Genomic DNA, 25,470 nt, shown 5'->3' on the forward strand with positions numbered 1-25,470 from the left:
AAAAAATAAGAAAAAGGGAGAATAAAAACAAAACTAAATACTCCATACATTCACCATACCCTGTTCTGGTTATAAAGCTTTAAATCTGTAACACTTTCAATCCAATAGCATCATCCTACCCTATTCTACAAAGAGAGAGAGAAAAAGTCACTGTATGGCCAATGTAATCATTTTCCCTGTACTAATTATAACATTTTCAATCCGTCATCATACCCTATTCTAAAAACAAATAAAGGTCACTGTATAGCCAGTGTAATCATCTTCCCTATACCCTGTTTCCCCGATAGTAAGACACCCCCGATTGTAAGACATATCGGGGGTTTCAGGGGGGTCGGCTAATATAAGCCGTACCCCAAAAGTAAGACATATGTCTTACTTTCGGGGAAACACGGGGGTATTGCCGGGGGGGAGCCCGATGACGTCGCTTCCAAGCTCCCCGCGCACCCCTCGCCTTCGCCTTGCCGGGGCGCCACCGCCTCTTCCCCGGCTTGGCAAAGCGAAAGACGGCGCTGGTCCGAAGCGAGCCGAGTGGGCGGCAGCTTGCAGCGAAGGCGCTCGTCCCAGCAACCGAGTCCTGCCGAGGCTCAGCTGCAAGCGGCCAGCGGCGAGCGGCCGGAGCTGCGCCCTCCTTCGCCCGCCTCCTTTCCGGCAGGCAGGTGTGGCTGCTCAACTGCGCAGAGCGGCTCCTCCCCTCCAGACACACGCTTCCCCGACACGTGTCTGCAGCTCCACGCGTGCACGCCGCTTGGAGCCCTGAGGTTGAACTTGGAAAAGGGCTCACGAGGCTCCTGTCCCGCGGCTGCCCTTCTGGACTCTGGGGAGATGCCTTCGGGAACACGACCCTTTCAATTTTTTTCCAATGTAAGACATACCCCGAAAGTAAGACGTGGTGGGGCTTTTGGGCATAAAAAGAAAGTAAGACACTGTCTTACTTTCGGGGAAACACGGTACTAATTATAACACTTTCGATCCATCATCGTGCCCTATTCTAAAAAGAAAAGAAGTCACTGTATAGTCAGTGTAATCATCTTCCCTATACTAATTATAATGCTTTCAATCCATTGTCATATCCTATTCTGGGCGGGGGGGGGGAGGTCACTGTAAACCAGTGGAATCATCTGCCGTACTCTAATTATAACACTTTCAATCCAATAAAATCAACATATTCCATTCTGAAAAAAGAGAGAAAGAAAAAGAAAAAAGAGGGGAAAAAGAAGATCATTAAGTTAAATCTAATAATCATATTCCAAATTATATTGAAAATATAGTCAACATTTCTAGTATATCATTATTCCGTTTAACTTTAAAAAAGAAAATATCAGCAAATATCATTAAAAATATTTTCTATTTCCATGCTTTTTCTATTTATATTCATCATTTATCTGCTTATAGTTCATTTACTTATATAATTCCATAGTCCTTCTCATCTATATATTTGAATCGACAACAACATTAACCAAATTAATCATTACACCTTAATCATTAATATTAATCATCCTACCAAACCTAAGCAAACCTAAACATTTTCAATTCAATTTCATATTCAATAGTATTATTTCATTATCCTAATAATGTCCCCATCAAAATAATTTTATACGTCTCAAAAAGTAATTTAGTTGATTGTTATTTCATATGCAACTCACTTAAAATCTTAATCTTTACATTAATCATTAAAGCTAAACAACCCTATCAAACCTAACCATTTTCAATTTCTCTTTTAACGGCAATATTTCAATATTTCCCCCTAGAGACATTTCATTATTTCTATTAAGAAAAGATTTTTTAAAAAACAAAACAAAACTCAGATTTCTTAGTTAAACATTCAATTCAGCTCAATTGAAATCTAAACCTTTAATTAGATCCTCCTCCATTAAAACAATTTGTTCCTAAAAATTTCATTACATTCTCTTATGATAAAGTCCAATTTAAAATCAATTTAAAGTCAAATTCATTTAAATCCTTTACTTTTAATAATATTATTTCATTATTCCAAAATTTTACCCACCAGAGTAATTTTATGAGTCTCAAATATCTTAATTAAACAATATTACATATGCCACTTAATTAAAATCAATTAAATCAATTAAAAATCTTAGTCTTTAATTAATCCCTCCTCCATTATTAATTAATTTAAATTAATTTCATTAAACTTTCCATACAATTAGTGTCCAATTAGAGTCTAGTTTGAATTAATAGTGCAATTAAAAAAATAGTCCATTTATGTCCTTTAGTATAAATCTTCTTCTTTGAAAATCCTGTCACCCTCCATATTCCCATCCTGTCACCCTCTATATTCCCATTTTATGTTTTTGCCCCATATTTATTTATTTATTTATTTATTTATTTATTTATTATTTATTTATTATTTAGGTTTGTATGCCGCCCCTCTCCGCGGACTCGGGGCGGCTCACAGCAAAATATAACAATCGTAACAAATCCAAATAAATTTAAAATATTTTAAAAAGTTTAAAAATAACCCCATTTACTAAGAAGCACACACACAAACATATCATGCATAAATTGTACATGCCCGGGGGAGGTGTTTCAGTTCCCCCATGCCTGACGGCAAAGATGGGTTTTAAGGAGTTTACGGAAGGCAGGGAGAGTAGGGGCAGTTCTAATCTCTGGGGGGAGTTGGTTCCAGAGAGTCGGGGCCGCCATAGAGAAGGCTCTTCCCCTGGGGCCCGCCAACCGACATTGTTTAGTTGACGGGACCCAGATGTGTCCAGATGTGTCCAATATGTCCTTTAGATTGTGTCCAATATTCCCTCACAGTTACATAAAAAAATTCTTCCAACTAGCCATGTTCCAAAACAAACCTAGGGACAATCTTTTTTCAGCAGTATACATAGATATCAAACAGCTCCATCCTTCCAACAGGAAAAATAAAATTAACAGCCATCTGGCACTAATTGCATCAAAAAAACTCCTTGTAGTAACTCCTCCCACCTGAGGGTGGCAGTAAATTATCATGATTGATCATTCTTGGCAGTTGTTATAAAGGGAAGTGGCATCTTCAAGAAGAAGAAAAATACCTTAATAAATTCAAAAAGAATTCCAATTCAAGCTCCAAATCTTCAAATTCCTTAGAAATCCTCCGAAAAAAAAAAAAAATAACCGTAACTTTGGGCAATTTACTATGTCTTTAAAGCTTTCCGCCGATCAGCCGCTTCTGCACAAATTCCAGGCATTTCTGCTTCCATGAATAGAAAAAATAAAAAAACAGTCTGTTTTAAATTTCTTTCCATCTCTCTGCACTCACCAGCACACCGCTTAAGCATTTTTCACCTCACCATCGCTGAAACCTATTCTCTTTCCAGGTAGCGCCCCCTACTTCTTCATCCCTGCAGGGAGGATCAGGCCCAGTTCAAAGGAACCGGGACCCCCAGATGGTGGGGATTCGGGGATTCCCTCATGAGAGCAAGGGAGCCCTGTGGCGCCGCGACCATTGACCCCCGCCCCTCTCCCGAGAGAATTGGAATTTGTTGTCAGTATTCTAATTAGCATCTGAGAAATAAATCAAGTCCCTGTCCAGTTCTCTCAATCAGAGCTCGATTTATTAACAGAACCATGTTGGTTACGCCATAGTCATTCCGATTCTGAATACTTCCCAGAATCCCACCTAGGTTCATCTTACTTCCCCACACCCACAAGTTCATCACGAGAGCCAGTCCGTGTGCAGGGGTTTATCAACTTCCTCTTCTCTTCAGTTGAGGCAGAACAAACAGTGACCTTGTCAGGCCCAAAGTCATTATGTAAAGTCCAAGGTGGACTTGATACAGTTTGGGAGTGAGAGAGAGAGAAATGCCACCACACATTCCTTTCTCCAGATGCCATAGTAACAAACACAGGAAGGAATCAGGAATCCTGCATAGGATTGGCCCTCATGACTGCACTTGTGGGTGTGGAATGTGAGATGGGGTTTTGACCCGGATGTAATCTAACGAACTCAGAGTTGGAATGATTCCAGTCAAATCCAGACATGGCTGTTAATAAATCTTACCCAGCGAGAAGCACAGGTATGGAATTGATTTATTGCTCAAGCTATTTGGTTCACTGACAGACCTTGGCTCAGAGAAAGGAATCTTTGGTTGTGTCTAGTAATTTTCCCACTAACTACTCACTACCCCTCCCATCCCCCCCTTATGCTGTGACAGGCCGATATCTCTAACTCCACATGATGGCTTCGGCCTGACACCTTGTGTGAGAGCACAGGAGTGGAATGTGATTTATTTCTCAGATGCTATTTGGTTCGGTGACAGTAACAGTCCAGGGGGGTCTCCTGTGGCTGTCTTGGCTTGGTAAAAACGGGTACAAGAATTTATATAGGAGTGAACATCATGGCAGAGCCTAGGTCACCAGAAATGTGAGATACTAGGTGTAAAGTTTTGAAAAGTCCAAAATGGCCAGCTGCAGGGTTATCAGGGCAATGGTTTAAGATGAGGTCTCGAAGTGGCCCTGCTGGAACATATAACCAGTCTCAGTAACATAGCAGGTCCATGGAAAATGTCCATGGTGAATCAGGATCAAGGTCTTGTTTTCTTTGGTCTATGAAGTCATCTTGGCATTGTGCTTCCCGAATCTGTTCTCGAAGATCTACTATATCCTGTACAGCTGCGATCGATGTGAGCGGTAGAATGGTATGAAGCGGCAACAGTTCTTAGGTTTGTACTCAGGTTTGCGAGACAAGACATCAGCTTGTTTGTTATACCACGTAGGTGACTCTGAAGTTGAATCTGGCTAAGAAAAAGGCCCAGTGGATCTGTCTTTGATTTAATTTTCTGGTTGTCTGGAGGAAGTCAGTTCTGACTTATTCTTGGTGGCGGGCTCCTTCCAGGTGGTGTCTCCATAGAATGCAGTCTTGATAGCCAAGAGTTCTTTTCCCAAATGGTATAATGGTGCTCAAATGCGTTTAGTTTTCTGGAATAATACCACACGGGAACAAGGGACTGCCATCGTGGTGTGTTTGAAGGAGCATGGCCCCCACTCCAACATCTGAGGTGTCAGCCTCCACTGCAAAGGGATGACAAGGGTCTGAGTACTGGAGGATAGGTTCCTGCATGAAAGCTTTTTTCAGGGTCAGGAATGCTTGTTGCTCATCATCACCCCATTGAAATTTAATTCCCTTGGTCAGGAGTCGGGTGGGCAGTCAAGGTGGCAAAATTCAGAATGAAGGTGCGGTAATAGTTCACAAATCCTAAAAATCTCTGAACATCTTTTAAGTGACATGGGGGTTGTTTGCAAACCCTCGAGTTTTCCGATGTCCATGGCAATACCTTGGGGAGAAATAACATGTCCTAAGAATTCAATGGTGGTCTGAAAAAATTGACATTTCTCCAGCTTGACATAAAGGTGGTTTTCTCCTAGGAATTGCAGAACTTGTTGTAGATGTTGAAGGTGAGTTTCTCTTGAAGGGGAGTAAATTAAAATGTCATCAAGTTAAACCACCATGATGTCATTCATGAAATTTTGGAAAATGGCAGTGGCTGCTCCATGAATTCAGGGATCAAAGGCAAAGGGTACCGGTTATGCACTCTGATGGAATTTAACTTGTGATAGTCACAGCAGAGGCATAGATCTCCATTTTTCTTTGTTACAGATAGTACTGGAGCAGACAAATGTGAGGAGGAGGGTTGGATGAAACCCTTGGCCAGGTTTTTGCCCAAAATGTCTTTTAACGCGGCCAATTCAGGTTCCGACATGGAGTAAATGCATCCCGCAGGGAGCTTGGCATTTGGTAGTAAATCAATGGCACAGTCAAAGGGTCGATGTGGGGATCTGCCTCTTTTTCACTGAACACATCGGCAAAATCCAAGATTTCAGCTGGCAGAGTACAGTGGAACCTCGACATACGAGCAGCTCTACTTACGAGCTACTCGAGATAAGAGCTGGGAGGGGAGCGACATTTTTGTTCGCCTCCCGAGCTCACATTCGGGATACGAGCGCCAAGGAGCTGTCTCCTGAAGCCGAACACTAACTTCCGCTTTCGGCTTCAGGAGACAGCTCCTTGGCGCTCGTATCCCGCGTGTTTTAAAAGGTTGCAGCCGGCCTGGGGGGCTGGGGGGGTGCTGGCAAGCCCCCCAGGCCGGCTGCAACCTTTTAAAACACGCGCGCCGCTTCGCAGCTCTCTGCTGAATCCGGAACGCTAACTTCCGCGTTCGGATTCAGCAGACAGCTGCGAAGCAGCGCGCGTGTTTTAAAACGTCAGAGCCGGCCTGGGGGGCTCGGGGGCTTCCCCCCGAGCCCCCCAGGCCGGCTCTGACGTTTTAAAACACGCGCGCCACTTCGCAGCTGTCTTCTGAAGCCGGAACGCTAACTTCCGCGTTCGGTTTCAGAAGACAGCTGCAAAGCGGTGCGCGTGTTTTAAAACGTCAGAGCCGGCCTGGGGGGCTCGGGGGGAAGCCCCCGAGCCCCCCAGGCCGGCTCTGACGTTTTAAAACGCGCGCTGCTTCGCAGCTCTCTGCTGAAGCCGGAACGCTAACTTCCGCGTTCGGATTCAGCAGACAGCTGCGAAGCAGCGCGCGTGTTTTAAAACGTCAGAGCCGTCCTGGGGGGCTCGGGGGCTTCCCCCTGAGCCCCCCAGGCCGGCTCTGACGTTTTAAAACACGCGCGCTGCTTCGCAGCTCTCTGCTGAATCCGAACGCGGAAGTAAGCGTTCCGGATTCAGCAGAGAGCTGCGAAGCAGCGCGCGTGTTTTAAAATGTCAGAGCCGGCCTGGGGGGCTCGGGGGCTTCCCCCCGAGCCCCCCAGGCCGGCTCTGACGTTTTAAAACACGCGCACCGCTTTGCAGCTGTCTCTGAACGCTAACTTCCGCATTCGGCGGCAGCGGGTTTTTTTGTTGTTCCACGGATTAATTGACTTTACATTGTTTCCTTTGGGAAACAATGTTTCGTCATACGAGCGTTCTGACTTACGAGCCTCCTTCCGGAACCAATTAGTCTCGTAAGTCGGGGTTCTACTGTACTAGCAAGTTAGGCTGCGGCCTGGGCTGCGCAGGTTTGGAGACTGGGAAAAGAAATGCAGTTCTGGAACACAATGTGAGGATAATGAGCTCTCAACCATGCTAAGCCAAGGACTATGGGGAAATGTAGGCCTTTGGTAACATAGAATTGAATGCCTTCTTCATGGTGCCCAATGGTTACATTTATAGGTTGGTTCATGAACTTGATGGGTCCGAACAACAAGATGCCTCCATCGATGGTCTCAACTATCATAGGAGGTTTGACTGGGCACAAGGGTATAACAGGGGAGCAAACAAAAGTCTCATCCATGAAGTTAGTGGTGGCTCCGGAATCCACCAGGGCATGAGCAGGGAGGGTTTGGGGAGGGTTCTTGAATATCACCTTGGTTGCTTAAGGTCAGGTATCTCAAGGGTCCGAAGTCGTCATCTGTAGAACTGGAACTCGGCTTGGTACCTGCCCGACCTAATGTTTCCACTAGACTGGACTCTGGTCATTTCCTGGCAGGGTGGCCTGGAACTGTTGAGCGGGGCTATGAGCTGGAACCGGAGCAGGAACTGTGATACTATGTTTCTTCTGTGGGCAGGCGAAGGCAAGATGCCCAAGTTCCCCACAGTACAGACACTGGCCTTCAGCTTGGCATCTGGTTTTCTCGGCTCATTCAGGTGAGGTCTGGCAGTGCTAAGGTCCATCGGCTCATCTCTAGCTATGACAGCTGGGCGATTTCCCAGGTCTGCTGGGAGCATTTGGAAAACACATCTCGGTTAGGGGCTGAGTGCGTTGGCTTGTATTCTTTGGCAAGGAGCAGGAACTGGTCTTTTGCTTTCCATAAATGGGTCTGTTGTCTGTTCAGCCAAGTCTGGGAAGATCACATTCGGCTTCAATTTCAAAGCACAGCTGGTACAAACCATCTAGTATACAAGGAGTCGCAATGTGCATGATCTCAGTCAGGATCTTAGCAGACAGCCCATCTTGGAACATCTCCATCAGCACTCCCTCATTCCAGTTCAGGGGAGCACTTAAGTTCCGAAATTCAGTGATATAGTCAGACACAGATCTGGTACCTTGACGGATCTGGTGTAGCTGCATGATGGTATTCTGAATGTGCAGGGGATCAGTGAATTCACATTGCATCAACTGGCAGAACCCTACATAATTTTGTAGAATTGGATCCTGGCGTTCCAACAAGGGAGATATCCAGTCAGCTGCAGGGCTAATTAATAAACTCACAATAAAAGAAACTCATCTCGTCCTGGACAAAATCTACTGGGCTGGAGTTGATAAAATTCTGCATTGGTTTAAAAAAGGGACAAGTCTGGCATGATCTCTGTCAAATGCCTGGGACCTGGCCATGTGGCTTTTTATTCTCAGCTGGATGATAGGCTGAGCTGGGGCTACCGTTGCCATGGGGGGATTCTGTTGTAACATAATGATTTGGTTTTGGAGATCTGCCACGGTCTGGTTCAAAACCAATATATTATTTCGAAAATTGGCCATGACGCCACAACGGCTGTGCAGTGGATTCAGTGGGAGTCTGACAATCTGTTCTAGACACGATTCCAGTATTTTTTCAAGACTCTCAGAAATCCACTCCTTGGAATAATGGTCTCTTTTATTTAAGTTCACACTAGATTAGATACATGAAACTTTAGCAAGTTAAGATGCAAAGCATAAAGATTGAAGCATATTCTATCGGTTTGAAATACTTTAACTGCTCTGGGAAGTATCCTCCATTCTTTTTCTCGGCTGACTTAGAGATAAGAGAGCTATAAATCACCACTTTAGTTCACTTGGCTTACCGGCTTCACAATAAACATAACATTGCAGTTTCTGTCTCATTTTGGAAGGCACAGCATAGGTTTTTCATATTTTGATTTCAGGAATGCCATGGATGTCTGCCATTCTTTTTCAACAACATTGTCAGACTCCGCCTTCACTGCCTGCTCTAGCCTAGAAATAACATCTTACAGTCCACAGAGCTATTCATATGGATGAATACTTTTTACCTTGTATCTCTTTTCTTCTTTTAATCATTCCTCAATATCTAGGATCTAACCATTCATCTCCTGATACATTTTCCTCACTATCTGATAAGGACCAACTTTTCATTGTCACATCAGACCCCTCTGGCACACTCCCACATCACTATCATCCTCACTCTTTGCTTCCAAATCCTCTGACATCCTCCCTAACTCAGGATAAACTGAGGGACCTGGCTCATCGTCTTCAGAATCAGGCATGTCCTGTGACTGACAAGGATCACTTACAACAGAGGGGGAGCACCCGTTTCTGCTAGCAGAGTTCCCTGAAGCCTCCTGGAACTAAAAACGTGCCGCGGAGGATCAGCGGCACACCCCCACATGCCTCATTTTTCTGCTAGCAGAGTTCCTGAAGCCTCCTGGAGCTAACAATGGGCCACATAGGGGGAGCACAGCACCCGGCGTCCATGATCCCTACTCCACCCCAGCGTGCATGTGTGACCCCCACCCCTGCACATACGAATGGATCTCTCAGCCAAAACACGAAAATCAGCTGGCTGGTGGGAGGTGGCACGCATGTGCTGTAGACCTGACCTGGACATCGGCTTGTGTGCCCGCAGAGATGACCCCACGTGTCATCTGTGGCATGCATACCATAGCTTCGCCATCACGGCTCTATTCAATACATACAGTCCCATTCTCCCTTCTATATATTCATTTTCCTGATTGGTGACTACTGTGTTTTCAATCAATATGCTGCCAGTGATATATATATATATAGAAAGATAAACAAACGTCACATCAGTCACAAGAAATCAAATTCTTCTAAAATTATTTTATTATTGATTTGATTTGATTTGATTTGATTTGATTTGAATTGAATTGAATTGAATTGAATGCCGCCCCTCTCCGGAGACTCGGGGCAGCTAACAGCAACAACAAGACACTGTACAATAACAATCCAATACTAAAAACAATTAAAAACCCATTAATATAAAAACCAAACATACATACAGACATACCATGCACAAAATTGTAAAGGCCTAGGGGGAAAGAGTATCTCAATTCCCCCATGCCTGATGGCAAAGGTGGGTTTTAAGTAGCTTGCGAAAGACTTCCATGCATAGATCAATTAAATTAACCTTCTCTCACTTTGCATACATGTCTGCAGCTGAAGAAAGTTGAGAAAAAATTATTTCAGTTTATCCCACATATCACTCTCAATAATACATTAGTAAAAATAACATAAAGACATCTTAAGTTGAATCCTTGGGGTTCAGTGCTATTGTCCACTGCCACAGAATATGTATGGTGTGTGTGTGTGTGTGTAACCCCACATATACAGTACATACATTAAACGTTTCTGGTCAAGATAAATAATAATATAATATAATAATGATACTTTTCTGCTGAAGATGAATAATGAAATAAATGTTTTTATTAAGTAAATTATTACAAAAAATCAGCTCATGTACATTAAATGTTACTTAATCAAACATTTTCACATTGCTGCTGCTTATTAGTGATGTCTGCTTATTAGTGATACAATATTTAAGTGTCTGAGGGACTCTTGGTGTTCTATGAGCTTGGTTGTTTTCTTGCAGATGTTTTATTATCCGAACTAGGTAACATCATCAGTGCTTGTATGGAGTGGGATTTGCTTTTATTTTATATTCTTGTGGCTTGCCAGTATTGGTGGGAGTGATCTTGGTGGTTCTTTGGTTGTTGGACTGCTTACTGTTAGCTTGTTTGGCAGTTCCTTGATAAGGGCATTGCTTGTTAGCACGAATTAGAGAAACCCAAATCTAAAGTCCCATGGGTTTCTCCAGCCAGTTTAAAGTTCATCCCTTGTTCCCAACCCACAAGTTTATCACATGAACCACTCTGGTTCTGTCTACCTCCACGATCCTCCTATCGACCTTCAGGCAGGTGCTAAACAAAGGATGACCTTGAATATCTAGAAGGAATTTGTTATAGTTAGCATTCTTCCCCCTCATACAACCACCCCTCTTAAATTCCCACAGTACAAATAAATTCTACATTCTAGTATGTGGCAGGCCAAAGTCTCTTACTCGAATGATGGCTTCGCCTTATGTAATATAAATAAGCATATTTAAATATTACTGATAAAAATATAATATGACCTATAAAGCCCTATCAGACCAGAATATCTATGGGACTGCCTTCTGCCGCATAAATCTCAGTGACTGATCAGGTCCCACAGAGTTGGCTTTCTCCAGGTTCCGTCAACTAGACAATGTCAGTTGACGGGGTCTATGGGAAGAGCCTTCTCTGTGGGGGACCTAGCCCTCTGCAATCAACTCCCCCTGGAGATCCATACTGCCCCCACACTCCTTGCCTTCTGCAAGAGTCTTAAGACTCATTTATGCTGCCAGGCTTGGGGCCATTGGATTCTTGCCCCCGGCCGATGAATGTGCTGGGAGAAAGTTGATTGAATGGGAATGACTGTTTGTTATGGTTTTTGGGTTTTTTAAATTTTATATTTAATTAATTGCATCTGAAATGCTATACATTGTTTTATTATGTGTTGTAAGCCGCCCCGAGTCCTTGGAGAGGGGCGGCATAAAAGTCCAATAAATAATTGAATAATAAATATATATAGTGAACTATATATAAGTAAAAATCAATCAAGAGAACTTACCACAAGATACCCCTAGAGGTATATATGTATAAATGTGAATGTATTTGTTTGTTTTGTTTAGTGTTTGTTTGTCCTTTTATTAATGTATATAACTAAATAAAAATAATTTTTTAAAAAAGAGAATGTTATCCAAATAAATGAGTACTCCCTTGTTTTTCTAGTTTGCCATCTGTCTCTGCTGATGTGAATATACTATAAAGGAAGGATAGTTTATTGGTTTTTTCTACCCTTGTGAATTTTAGACCTTTGAAGATATTGTTAATGACTTTGTGTATGTTCTTGCTAAGTAAAACTGAAGGAAAATTTTCAAAATTTCTTTAAACAGAAAGCATCTACAAAAAAATGATCTCTCCTTAGCTAACTACAGTTTATACAGTTATTCTGCTGCTCAGTCCTTGAAGGGTTCATTCATTCAGCCTCCCATTATAGTTTAACCTTAAACTCTTAAAAAAAAAATAATAATAATAAACTGTATTTCTAATTGACTAATAAATTCCATATTAGAGGTAGCTTCATGATCCCAGAAAGTTGACTTTTAAACTAGTAACTGCAATTATGCTGCAAAATCTGAGTTCATTTGCTTACAACAAAGACAACTATAGGTAGAAATCGCTGAAGATAAATTTAAAATTTGTATCTTCAATTTAACATATTTGTTTTTTAACCATTACTGAGTTCAACAGTTAAACTATTACTGAGTTTAAAAGATATAATTATTTTATCAGAGCCGTTTCATATTGGGTTGTTCTTGTTTTGTCATTACAGTGGATCTTTTGAATCTGTCTGCTGCATGTGATGCCTTGGACCAGCACAACCTGAAACAGAATGATCAACCAATTGATATACTTCAGATCATTAACTGCTTAACTACCATTTATGATAAATTGGAACAAGAGCACAATAACCTAGTCAACGTCCCTCTTTGTGTAGATATGTGCCTGAACTGGCTTTTGAATGTTTATGACACGTAGGTCTCTGTAGTTTTCTGTACCAGTTAATTGTAATAAATCACTGTTCATTTTTTTAACAAAATAATATGGTATTTGTTTCTCTGGGAGAAAATTTGGGATTACAGTGATACCTCATCTTACGAACGCCTCTTCATACGAAGTTTTCGTGATACGAACCCCGGTTTAAGATTTGTTTGCCTCGTCTTAAGAACCATTTTCATCTTACAAACTCGAGCCTAGATGCGTGCGCAGGGATTCCCCTGCTTGTGACTGCCTCTGCCGGGATTTCCCATTTGCTTGCCACCCCTGCTGGGATTTCCCTCCTCCAGATGTGCATAAGAAGACAAGCCAGCCGAGTGGGGAGGGGGGCTGAGAGAGATGGAAGCCACCGCCAACGAAGCCCTTGGATGTACAGTTGGGGGAGGGAGTCACCCCTCTCAGCACCCCCATGCCAAGGAGGGTGGCTCCCTACTTCTCTGACCCTCCCCTCAAAAGCCCCAGCTCTCCAAAGGAAAGAAAAACTCAGAACAAAAGATAAGCCAGCCGGGCTGAAATAGAGCAAAGCCACAGCAGACAAAGCCCTTGGGAGGATGTCCAGCTGGGGGAGGGAGTCACCCCTCTCGGCCCACCCAAGCCCAGGAGGGCAGATCCCTGCTTCTCTGACCCTCCCCTCAAAAACCCTGGCTCTCAAAAGGAAAGAAAAACTCAGAACGAAAGACAAGCCAACTGGGGTGGGAGAGGGGCTGAAATAGAGGGAAGCCACAGCAGATGAAGCCCTTGGGGGATGTCCAGCTGGTGGAGGGAGTCACCCTCCTGGGCTTTGGGGTGCCGAGAGGGGTGACTCCCTCCCCCAGCTGGACATCCCCCAAAGGGCTTTATCGGCAGTGGCTTCCCTCTCTCTAAGCGCCCCCCCCCCCGCCGGCTGGCTTGTCTTTCGTTCTGAGGGCCGGGGTTTTTAAGGGGAGGGTCAGAGAAGCAGGGAGCCGCCCTCCTGGGCTTGGGAGTGCCGAGAAGGGTGACTCTCTCCTCCTGCTGGACATCTCCCCAAGGGCTTCGACTGCAGTGTCTTCCCTCTATTTCAGCCCCCCCTCCAGTTGGCTTGTCTTTCGTTCTGAGTTTTTCTTTCATTCTGAGAGCCGGGGGTTTTGAGGGGAGGGTCAGAGAAGCAGGGAGCCGCCTTCCTGGTTTTGGGGCTGCCAAGAAGGGTGACTCCCTGACCCAGCTAGACATCCCCCCAAGCGCTTCGTCGGCGGTGGCTTCCCTCTCTCAGCTCCCCTCCCTCCCCACCCGGCTGGCTTGACTTTCCTTCAGAGAGCCAGCAGCCGGGAACGGAGCACAGGTTCCGGCTTCGGGGTTTCTGAGGGGAGGGTCCACCCACCAGGTTCCCTCCAGGCAGCCTGCGCTGTCTTCCCCCCTTCCCCCTGCCCCCAAACAAGGATCCGAATACCAGCAGTAATGAGGCAAAAGGGGTGAGTTTTTGGATTGCATGCATTATTCACTTTTACATTGATTCCTATGGGAAACATTGTTTCATCTTACGAACCTTTCACGTTACGAATCTGGTCACGGAACGAATTAAGTTCGTAAGACAAGGTACCACTGTATTTTGAAATCCACTAAGAGTTACTGAAAGTTACCAATCTTAATCTTAAAAACCAACAAAATTAAATTAATTACACCATTTAATTTTGAAGTTCTGTATGTCCTTAGAATTAGAAATTAATGCTTGTTAATTGTTTTCAATTTTAATAGTTATTCATATACTAATAATATTATTAAATCTTTTGGGTGCCAAAATGTAACTATTAATTACATTTCATAGTAACCTCTTTCTAATAAACAAAGTATATATACAAGTCTAATTGTATATACAGAATTACTGTTCAGAGTTGGAAATGGATTATATAGTGTTTATGACTTAGGAAAATACTTATAACTCTGAAAATACAGTGGCACCTCGGTACTCGACCACAATTCGTTCCAGAAGTGTGGTCGAGAACCGATTTGGTCGAGTACCGAATTTATTTATCCCATAGGAAATAATGGAAATGGATTTAATTGGTTCCCAGCCCCTGTTAACTCGCTGGGAACCAATTAAATCTATTTTCTTTATTTCCAATGGGATAAATAAATTCGCTACTCCAAGCTGCAGGAAAGGTGGGGGCTGCTGCAATCCTGGCAGCTTTGGGGGGCTCCTTTCCTCATTGCTTTGTTTTATTACCTGTAAGGAGCTTCAAAAACTTTTTTCCTGTGGCTGCAACAGCGGCGATTTCCCTTCCAGTAGCAAGAGCGCCGGGAAGTCACGTAATGAAGGGAAGTGCTGGAGTGGAAGCAAATGCTGAGATGGCTCCGCTGGCTTCCCTTCATCACGTGACGTTCCCGGCGCTCTTGCTACTGGAAGGGAAATCGCCGCTGTTGCAGCCACAGGAAAAAAGTTTTTGAAGCTCCTTACAGGTAATAAAACAAAGCAATGAGGAAAGGAGCCCCCCAAAGCTGCCGGGATTTCAGCAGCCCCCACCTTTCCTGCAGCTTGGAGCTCTTAGAGAGCTCCTCAGCGCCCTGAAGCTGCCGGGATTACATTTCAGATAATGAACAAAATTTTCTCTGGCTGTTCGGTATCCGAATTTTTGTTCGGATACTGAAGCAAATTTTTGCAGAAAATTTTGTTCGATATCCGAAATGTACGAGAAGGGAAGCGTTCGAAAACCGAGGTACCACTGTATTACAAAAGGTTTCAGCATAGAAAATTATTATAAAATAGTGCAAACATAATTGCTCTGCATCTAATATGTTGTATCGTATTTCCCTGAAAATACAACCCATCCCAAAAATAAGTTCCAACCTCCCCTAGCCCCCAAAATAAGTCCTAGTTAAACCCCGCCACCATCTGATTGTATGAGGTGTGATGTGGCGCAGACATAAACATCAAGTTAGGGTGGGAGGTGGAGGTTCCCAGCATGTCCTGCATCCACTTACCTTAGGACCACAGGTAGGCCTGTTACATGCTGACAAGTGCCGCACTGCTGTCTGACTTTTTCTGTGGCTGATCATGGCCAGGCCCCACATGGTTCATTGTGCAAGTGCCACCTCTTGTGGCAGAACGCTCATTGTGCCAGTGCCAGGCAGGATGCCACATCACTCATTACACCAGTGCTACCATTCATGGCAGGAAGCCACATGTCATATGTGGCAGGATGCTGCGTGGCTCATGCCATTGCTGACACTCATGCTAGGATGCCATGTGGCTTGTATGGGTGCCATTGCTTGCGGCAGGACAGTGTATGGCACATCATGCTGATGCCACCACTCACACGCACAACACCACAAAACACTACACAGCCTGCTGAAAGAAGCGGCGGCACTGGCGCTATAAGCCTTGTGGCATCCTGTGAACGGTGGCACTACTATGATAAGCCACGCAATACACTGCTGTGAGTGGCAGCATCTGTGCAACAAATCTTGTGGCCTGCCACAAACAGTGATACTGACACAATGGGCCAGATGGTACCCTGCTGCAAGCAGCCACAGAAGAATTGGGACAGCAGCGGGACAGATGACAGGGTGTAGGAGGTGTGATTGCAGTGGTCCAAGGTAAGCAGGTAAGACATCGTCCGAAAATAAGATATGCTTCTTTGGAGGCTGAAAAGAAAATAAGACTGGTATTATTTTCAGGGAAACACGGTATGTACTACTCCAATAAAAACTATCCCTTTGATCTTTTTTATTTTGCTTTGTACTAGAACTGGAAATTACATGATTGCTTATGTGTTTATTTATATAATATCAATAGGGGTCGAACTGGAAGGATCCGAGTCTTGTCTTTCAAAACTGGTATAATTTCACTATGTAAAGCACATCTGGAAGATAAATACAGATGTAAGTAATGATTGTATTTTACCATTTTGCCATTTGTTATGAAGATGGATAAATAATAGGTCAAATTATTTTTTCAATTTTTTAAAACAAAACTTAGAAGTTAAAATGGGGAGGCGTAGGGTTTCCTGCTTGTGCAGGGGGTTGGACTTGATGACCTGTAAGGTCCCTCTCAACTCTAATAAATAAATAAAATAAATAAATAAATAAATATATTAAGCAGGTTTTGCACTAAATGTTACCTAATGCCATCTCATTTAGATCCATTGGAGATTATGGCCTTTATAGTTCACAAGTACAGATAGTTCTCAAGATACAAATGTAATGCAGCCTGCCCATTCCATTTGTAACCCGAAGATTCGTTGGCATGATTAACATGAACTGGATCAGTCCCTCCTTTCACCTATGCATTCACCAATGCAAGTCTCGTTAAATGCACATGAAGTATTTCAAGGTGGGGAAAGCCATTGTGGGGGGGGCTGCTGATGAAACAAGCCACCTGCCTAAGACTACCAAAGGCCTCTCCAACCCATTGAAATACCTTATGCTCCCCACAATTGCTCCTACCCACCACCTGCCATGCCAGGTCACTTACCTTGTGAAGATCTAGCAAGCAGTCTCCTCTCCAGCCTTTCAGCCATGTGCACTCCTCTGCAGTTTGGTTCATGCATCTGCAGGCCTTGCCTGGCAGGTTGCTGGCGAAAATGGAACTTCTGAGAGGTGAATCTGCTCCTCTGACACTCCATTCAACCTTCCGCAGGCCTCATTTGGCTCATTGCAGGTTGAAATGGAGCCTCAGAAGCTTCATTTCAGCCTGCAACAGGCTGGGGGAGGCCCACAGAGGGCTAAACAGAATCTCATAGGGCTGGATTCACTCCATTAGAATCTCCATTTCGGCTAGCAACTTGCCAAGCATCATCTATGGATAGCCGAACAGACCTTCTGAGGGGTGGATCTGCCACTCAAAAGCTCCGTTTCAGCTGGCAGCATGCAGGACGAATGTTGCAGAGCCTCTGCGGTTGATGCTTGTAAGGGTGAACAACTGCTGTGGTGCTGCAAGATTTGTAGTTTGGGAACTTATCTTGTAAGCAGCACTTATCATGTAACTTTGAACATTTGCTAAGGGAATATTTGTAAACCGGGGATTACCTTTAACAAGTTGTGCAATGTTGCTGAGTGACATGTAATAGGAATGAACCAGGAAAATACCATGCATTAGATGGCTTAAATGTATTGATTGTGATTTCCCTTTAAAAAAAAAAAAAAAAAATTCATTGCAGATACATCATGACATTGCTTCTAAAGTTATTTCCCACTACATCAGCGGTTCTCAACCTATGGGTCGTGACCCCGGCTGGGGTCGAATGACCAAAACACAGGGGTTGCCTAAAGTAGTGTTTACTGTTTTTCAACGTAAGCTGAGCTTCCTTGTTCTCGCCTTCTTTTTTGCACCTTCCTTCTTCGTGCCTTCTTTTTGCAGCAGGTCTTTCTTCCTGCCTTCTTTTTGCAGCAGGTCCTTGTTCGTGCCTTCTTTTTGCAGCAAGTGAGCTTTGGGCCTGGCAGGAGGGTGCCGGCATCAGTGGCACCGGGAAGTAGCCGGGGGGCGGCGACTGCGGGCAGGAGCTCCAGGGAGGAGGCACCGGCAGCGCCCCGCCTGGCTGGAGGTTCCCTGGCTGTGTCCTTTGGGAACCGTCAATTGGCACCGGCAGCGGGAGGGTGCCAACATCAGCGGCACCCAGGAAGTAGCTGGGGGTGGCAGCTGCGGGCAGGAGCTCCAGGGAGGAGGCACAGACAGTGGCGGCTTAACATGTTGCTGGACGCCGTACATGCTGGCGTTGTGGGGCTGGCACTAGCGCAATGGCTGTGCCGAGATGGAGGTGCCAGCCCCGCGCCCATGCCCAGCGCAGTGCCAGCATGTATGGAGTCCAGCAACACGTCCAGCCGCCCCCGTCAGGGCTCCCGCTTGCAATCGACTGCTCTGCCACCGCCCGCAGTTACTGCCCTATGCTGCTAATGCTGGCGTGGTGTATGAGAGAGAAAGAGAGACAGCAAGAGAGACAGAGAAGGAGAGAGAGAGAGAAAGCAAGAGAAACAGAGAAAGAGAAAGAAAGCAAGAGAGAGAGAAAGAGAGAGAGAAAGAGAGAGAGAAAGAAAGAGAGAGAAAGAAAGAGAGAGAAAGAAAGCAAGAGAGAAAGAAAGCAAGAGAGAGAAACAGAAAGAAAGAAAGAAAGAAAAAATGAGAGAGAAAGAAAGAGAGAGAGAAAGAAAGCAAGATAGAGAGAGAGAGAAAGAGAGAGAGAGAAAGAGGGAGGGAAAGAGAAATAGAGCAAAATGGAGGAAGAGAGAGAAAGAATTTTTTTGTCCAAACTTTTTTTAGGCAGGTGTGTAATAGAAAACAACACAGGGAATAGTAAATAATAAGAAACTTTAATAAACTCTTTAGACGCGACTACTTTTATTTTTTCTTTAGCAAACCGTCTCATTACAATGGATCGTGTAGACAAGAATATGAGGAAAAGAAATTACACTGAGGATTTCTTGCAGTATGGTTTTACCTCAATAATCACAGCAGGAATTGAGAAACCACAATGTGTTATTTGTTGTGAAGTTCTCTCAGCTGAATCTATGAAGCTGAACAAACTAAAACGCCATTTTGATAGCAAGCATTTAAGCTTTGCTGGAAAGGATATCGACTATTTTAGAAGCAAAGTTGATGGACTCAAGAAATCTAGATTTGACACTGGTGGCCAGTACCACAAACACAATGTGGCAGCTGTTGAAGCGTCATATTTGGTGGCACTCAGAATCGCCCGAGCCATGAAACCTCATACCATTGCTGAGGATTTGCAGTTACCAGCTGCAAAAGACTTAGTTCAAGTGATAATTGAAATGAATATGTTCAGAAATTGAATGCAATTTCCTTATCCAACGACACTGTCCGCAGAAGAATAGAAGACATGTCTGCCGATATTCTTGATCAGGTGATCCAGGAAATTAAATCTGCACCACTACCAATATTCAGCATCCATCTTGATGAATCTACAGACGTACACAATTATTAGTTTACGCAAGGTATATTAATGATGGCGACTTTAAAGATGAGTTTATTTTTTGCAAACCGCTTGAAACGACAACAACTGCACATGATGTTTTTGATGCAGTTGGCTCTTTTCTAAAAGCACATAATATCACCTGGGAAAAGGTTTGCGGTGTTTCCACAAATGGTGCTCCTGCTATGCTAGGATGTCGCTCAGGATTTCAACGTTTGGTACAAAATAAATCGCCAAAAGCATTTAGAACACACTGTATGATACATCGCCAAATATTAGCGACTAAGACATTGCCGCAAGATTTACAAGAAGTAATGAAAGGCGTCGTAACGTGTCAATTTTGTTAAGTCGAGCGCCTTAAACAGTCGGCTGTTTTGGCAACTGTGCAATGAGCTAGATGCGCCAAACAATGCTCTGTTATTTCACACTGAAGTCAGGTGGTTGTCAAGAGGAAAAGTTTTAAAACGTGTCTTTGAGCTTTGTGATGAACTGAAAACATTTTTAAATCAGAAAGCAAGACAGCAATTTGAAGCACTTTTAATGATAAAACTGAGCTGCAGAAAATAGCTTACTTGGTGGACATCTTTGCCATCTTGAATGACTTAAATTTATCGCTGGAAGGACCAAATGCAACATACCTCGATTTGTCCGAAAAAATTAGATCATTCCAAATTAAACTTCAGCTTTGGAAAATAAATTGGACAAAAATAAAATTTACATGTTTCCTACATTATCTGCCTTCTTTGAGGAACATTACATTGAACCAGACAGAAAAAATATGATAACTTCGGTGAAAGAACATTTGCACATGCTTGCAGACGAAGTTTCATAATACTTTCCTACTCTACCTGACACCCCATTTGCACTTGCCAGAAGTCCATTCACAGTGAAAGTTGAAGATGTACCGGAGACAGCACAAGAAGAGTTCATTGACCTAATTAACAATGATGCATGAAAACAGATTTCTTTGCAATGCCACTGGCAAAATTCTGGATTAAGTGTTTACAGTTATTTCCTATTCTGTCAGAGATTGTGCTGTGCCTTCTTCTTCCTTTTCCAACAACATATCTTTGCAAAACAGGGGTTTCCAGCTTGCTAGTAATCAAGTCTAAAAACCGAAGTAGACTTTTTGTGGAAAATGATCTTTGCTGTGCCCTTGCAAAGACTGCTCCAAGAATTTCTGAATTGGTAAGCAAGAAACAACCACAACCATCTCACTGAATTTAGCAGCATCCTGTTGCAAAATATTGCACTGTTGTTTACTGTTATATTACTGTTGTTATATTTAATCCATGCTATGTCATGGTGAAATGTTATTTATTTGGAATTTTTCTATTTAAACCCATGCTATGCCATGGTGAAATGCTATTTATTCGAATTAGTAATAAATATTTCTCAACATATAATAAATATTGTTTTTGTGATTAATCACTATGTTTAAATTATGTTGGATTTGTAGCAATGCGAATAGATAATGCAAATCAGGTATTTACATTTTGAATCATAATTGTAGCAAAATTACAGTTTTGAAGTAGCCACCAAAATTATTTTTTGGATTGGGGTCACCGCAACATGGGGAAATGTATTGCGGGGTCATGGCATTAGAAAGGTTGAGTACCACTGCATTACACTTTTCTTTCTGCTATTAAACTCAAAAGAGAAGTAACCTGAGCCTTCATCATCTTTCTTATCTATTATGATATTTTCTTCTTTAATTGTTGTTACTTTTTAATGTAAATCACCTTAGAGTTATTAGAAGGAATGAAATGGTTTTTGTCATTCACATAGATGGATTATACAGTTATGCAATCCCAGAATTTTTGGTGAGAGCTTCCACTCTCATGTGACTAGTGTAACTACTTTTTGGGTTTATTTTATTTTACTATTTTCACTAGCATATTTGTCAGCCCATTTTGTTTACAATTATTATTTTACAGTCTCTTTTTTCTTTTTTTTCTTTATTCTTAAACTCCTTTTTTTAAAAACTGCACGATACCTTCCCCCTTAGCTATAGGTATCCATCTTATATCCTAGACTTATTTTGTTACTATTAGAATGCAGGAGTGAGTTTATCCCTTTATATGAGCAGAACTGATATTTCTTTTGTCTTGGTGAAGGTCACTTAGATATTGCCAGGCATTTACAAGAAACTGACTTGTCACAATTATTAATTTTATTTGCAAGTCAAGTTGCAAATTGTTCTTGCCCAACAAAATCTCATAGTATATCGAACATATATCTTCTAATTATTTTACTTATGTATCCCCTTTTAGTATTACCTAAAGCAAAAGGTAAGCAAATTATAGTAAATCCAAAACATGTGCACCGATAACCTGACTCGAGAGATTTTCTAGATTTTCTACTTTTCAAACAGTAACTTTGAAAGAGTCTGCAGGAAATTGTAAATTGAATACTAAAATTTGATTAGGAATTATATTTCTTTATTTTAACAACTTACCGTATTTTTCGCTCTATAAGACGCACCTGCTGATAAGACGCACCTAGATTTTAGAGGAGGAAAATAGAAAAAAAATATTTTGAGCCAAAAAGTAGGCTAAAATATTTATTACAATAACACTCTACTTACGAGCTGCTCGAGATAAGAGCTGGGAGGGGAGAGACATTTTTGTTCGTCTCCCGAGCTCACATCCGGGATACGAGCCGAGAGGAGCCGCGCCCCCCTGACGCTTTCGGCGGCTTCCGAAGCGACGCTGGAAGGAAGGAAGGCAAGCCAGCGCCCGGCTCCTATCGGCTCGTATCCCGGCACTTGGTGAGCGGAGAGGCAGTCGCCTCCCCTGCCGCCCCACTCTGGGGGTCCTTGGCTTCTGCTGGGGGTGGGGGGATCCGAACGCTGTCAGGGGGACTGTCGCCGGCAAAGGCTAGCAGGGAGATAGGGAGCACGCGCAACCGCCCGTGCGCCCCCGACATTTCCAGCACCCCCCCAAACCCCCAACCCAGGTTCGGGGGGTGCTGGGAAGCCCCCCAGGCCGGCTGCGATCTTTTAAAACAGCCGCGCCGCTTCCCAGCTGACTCCTGAAGCCAAAAGCCAAAGGCGAACTTCCGTGCTTCAGGAGTCAGCTGGGAAGCGGCGCGGCTGTTTTAAAAGATCGCAGACGGCCTGGGGGGCTTCCCAGCACCCCCCCCGAACACCCAACCCGGGTTCGGGGGGTGCTGGGAAGCCCCCCAGACCGGCTGCGATCTTTTAAAACAGCCGCGCCGCTTCCCAGCTGACTCCTGAAGCCAAAAGCCAAAGGCGAACTTCCGCGCTTCAGGAGTCAGCTGGGAAGCGGTGCGGCTGTTTTAAAAGATCACAGACGGCCTGGGGGGCTTCCCAGCACCCCCCCACCCCCAACCCTGCATCTTCGCTCCATAAGACGCGGCTGATTTTTCATCCTACTTTGGGAGGAAAAAAACTGCGTCTTATGGAGCGAAAAATACGGTAAATAGAAACAAAATAAAATTAGGTGTAAAGCTCTTATTAAAAACAGCTGTATTCAACATGAGAACTTTCCTACTGAAGTATGAAATATTAAAGAATCTGTAAAAGTAAAACCATATTTTTTCATACCACTGAATGTAATCTTGAAAAATATGAAAGATTACTCAGGTCATGTCAAATAAATATTTCAGGTTTTTTCAAACTGGTCTTCCTTTGATACAGATGTGCTGTATAGTTGCTTCAAAATACATGCTATACAAAATTCATAGTCAGTTGAATTTTACTTGTGATGCTATTTCTAACAGTCTCTAGAGCCGATGCATCTTTGTAATAGAATGCATTTTTTTCTTGGAAACACTGTCAGAGCTTCCTTGGAATTTTTATACCAAGATAAACAAAATATTCAGAGTATATTGTAAAGCACCATGCCTTGTACTTGTCTAGATTATATAATTTAGTAACATCATTTGTAACATACTCTAGTTTGATTGCATGAATTTTCCTCATATTTTAATTCCTTTTTTTTTCAGATCTGTTTAAGCAAGTAGCTAGTCCTACTGGGTTCTGTGATCAACGTCATCTAGGTCTCCTCCTACATGACTCTATCCAGATTCCAAGACAGCTGGGAGAAGTTGCTTCCTTTGGTGGCAGTAATATTGAACCTAGTGTCAGGAGTTGTTTTCAGTTTGTAAGTATATCTTTTGCTTTTAAAAAGACTCAATATTTTAATAACATGCTCAGCACAGCTGCTTCAAAACCTGTCATATTTGGTATTGGACACATTTTGAAGCAGAAATCTTGTACTGGCATCCAGTGAAAGAAAAAACTTGCTGATGTTGATTGCAATAGGACTCACTATTTCTTCCAGTCAAAGTAGTGGGTCAAGTGGTAAGTCATGTGGTTTTCTTACTTGTTAGTTTTAGTATTCAACACATCTGTTGGAACAAATAATCGACAAAGACCAAAGTACCACTGTATGTAGATTTCAAGAGAAACAATTACATGAATATTATTATATTTTATATAATATTTTTGATATATTTTGATGACTGCATTTTCTTTAACTCTTTCCTTGATTCACTGAAAATGTATGTAGATTTAAAGAGAAACAATTACATGAATATTATTATATTTCGATATTTTGATGACTGCATTTTCTTTAACTCTTTCCTTGATTCACTGAAAATGCCATATACTAAATAGACACAAAAAATAATCAGACCAGTCTGAAGGTGCTGCTGGAACTAGATCCATCCCATGTAAATATTTATTTCTATATCTAGAATTCTTCTTTATATAAAAAAAAATATTAGAAAAGGAGGTTTTATTTACAAATGTATAATACATTCAAATGTATATGAACACAGAAAACACAACATTAAAAATAAGAAAGATGACCTTGCTCTCTCTTTACTAGGTTGTTATTACTTATATGTTTCTAAATTTTTTGCAGATTATCATATCGTTAACAAATATACCTTTCCATTATAATTCCATTCCATTATAGTAATATATTTTTTATTTACTTTTCCTGGTTTGAGGGGTTTTTACTATGAGTGTGTTTTTTGGAGGGGGATTGGTTTAGCTGTTACTACGTGCTGATTGTTAAACTTGTACTGTTCAGATCAATATTGAATCAGCATGTAGCAACAGATAAACAAAAAAAAACCCTCCAACCCCCCCCCAAAAAAAACCCCTACACTCATAGTAAGAACCCCTCAAATGAGGAAAAGTAAATCAATCACAAGTTTCAGACCTGTAAAAGTCAATATTGACCTGAACAGGACAAGTATAACAAACAGCACGTAGCATCAGGTAACACCCCCCCACCCCACCCCCAAACTCATAGTAAGAACCCCTCAAATGAGGAAAAGTAAATCAATCACAAGTTTCAGACCTGTAAAAGTCAATTAATCACAAGTTTCAGGCCTGTAAACTCTTCGAGTCAAATAGACCCGAAACAGTATATGTGTATAATCATTACTTTTTTTCTGAAAAAATAAAAATAAAATTTCATTTTTAATTTCATTTTTCATTTGTTTATAATCAAGCACGTTCACATATAGTTTACTAATGCAATAGATATTTTAAAAAACCACAGTAGCTAAAATCAACATTTTTTTAGTCCGGGTCAAATAGACCCAGGAACAGAACAAGAGTATAGTCATTGCACCCAGCAAAAACTAAGCAACCAAAAAAAATACTCATAGAAAGAACCTCTCAACTGAGACAAAGTCATGTAATTTCAAGTTTCAGATATGCAGGGAAAATTTTTTACAGGGTCTCAAACTTCGTTTCGGGTCAAATAGACCCGAACAGAACAGCAGGGTTAAGTCTCGGATTTCGGCTTCTATTTGATTTTGGCTTGAGGCTCTAACTCAAATCTGGCTCTCAGCTCCCCCATATTCCCTAACTCTGGTTCATCTTCATCATGAAGTTTCATCACCCACTCTGCAGCTTCTCCCTCTAGGTTGGCAGTCATGCATTCACCATTGCCGTGTCCAATGTGTAGACTGGGGCATAGCAGTCCAGGTAGGTCCACATCTGGTTGAGCAAGA

General features: G+C 42.6%; 1 protein-coding gene across 1 annotated transcript in view; it reads left to right on the plus strand.

The window, feature by feature from the left end:
• Positions 1 to 25,470, plus strand: part of LOC139155665 (dystrophin-like) — a gene marked incomplete at its 3' end in the record, with an annotated part of 302,221 nt that overhangs the window by 272,672 nt on the left and 4,079 nt on the right. The window contains exons 7-9 of the mRNA XM_070730905.1: positions 12,366 to 12,567; positions 16,341 to 16,426; positions 23,443 to 23,600. Of these exons, the coding sequence (XP_070587006.1) occupies positions 12,366 to 12,567; positions 16,341 to 16,426; positions 23,443 to 23,600 (446 nt within the window). The remainder of the gene's footprint in view (positions 1 to 12,365; positions 12,568 to 16,340; positions 16,427 to 23,442; positions 23,601 to 25,470) is intronic.

This window comes from Erythrolamprus reginae, unplaced genomic scaffold, assembly GCF_031021105.1.
Source record: "Erythrolamprus reginae isolate rEryReg1 unplaced genomic scaffold, rEryReg1.hap1 H_41, whole genome shotgun sequence".
NCBI lineage: Eukaryota > Metazoa > Chordata > Lepidosauria > Squamata > Dipsadidae > Erythrolamprus > Erythrolamprus reginae.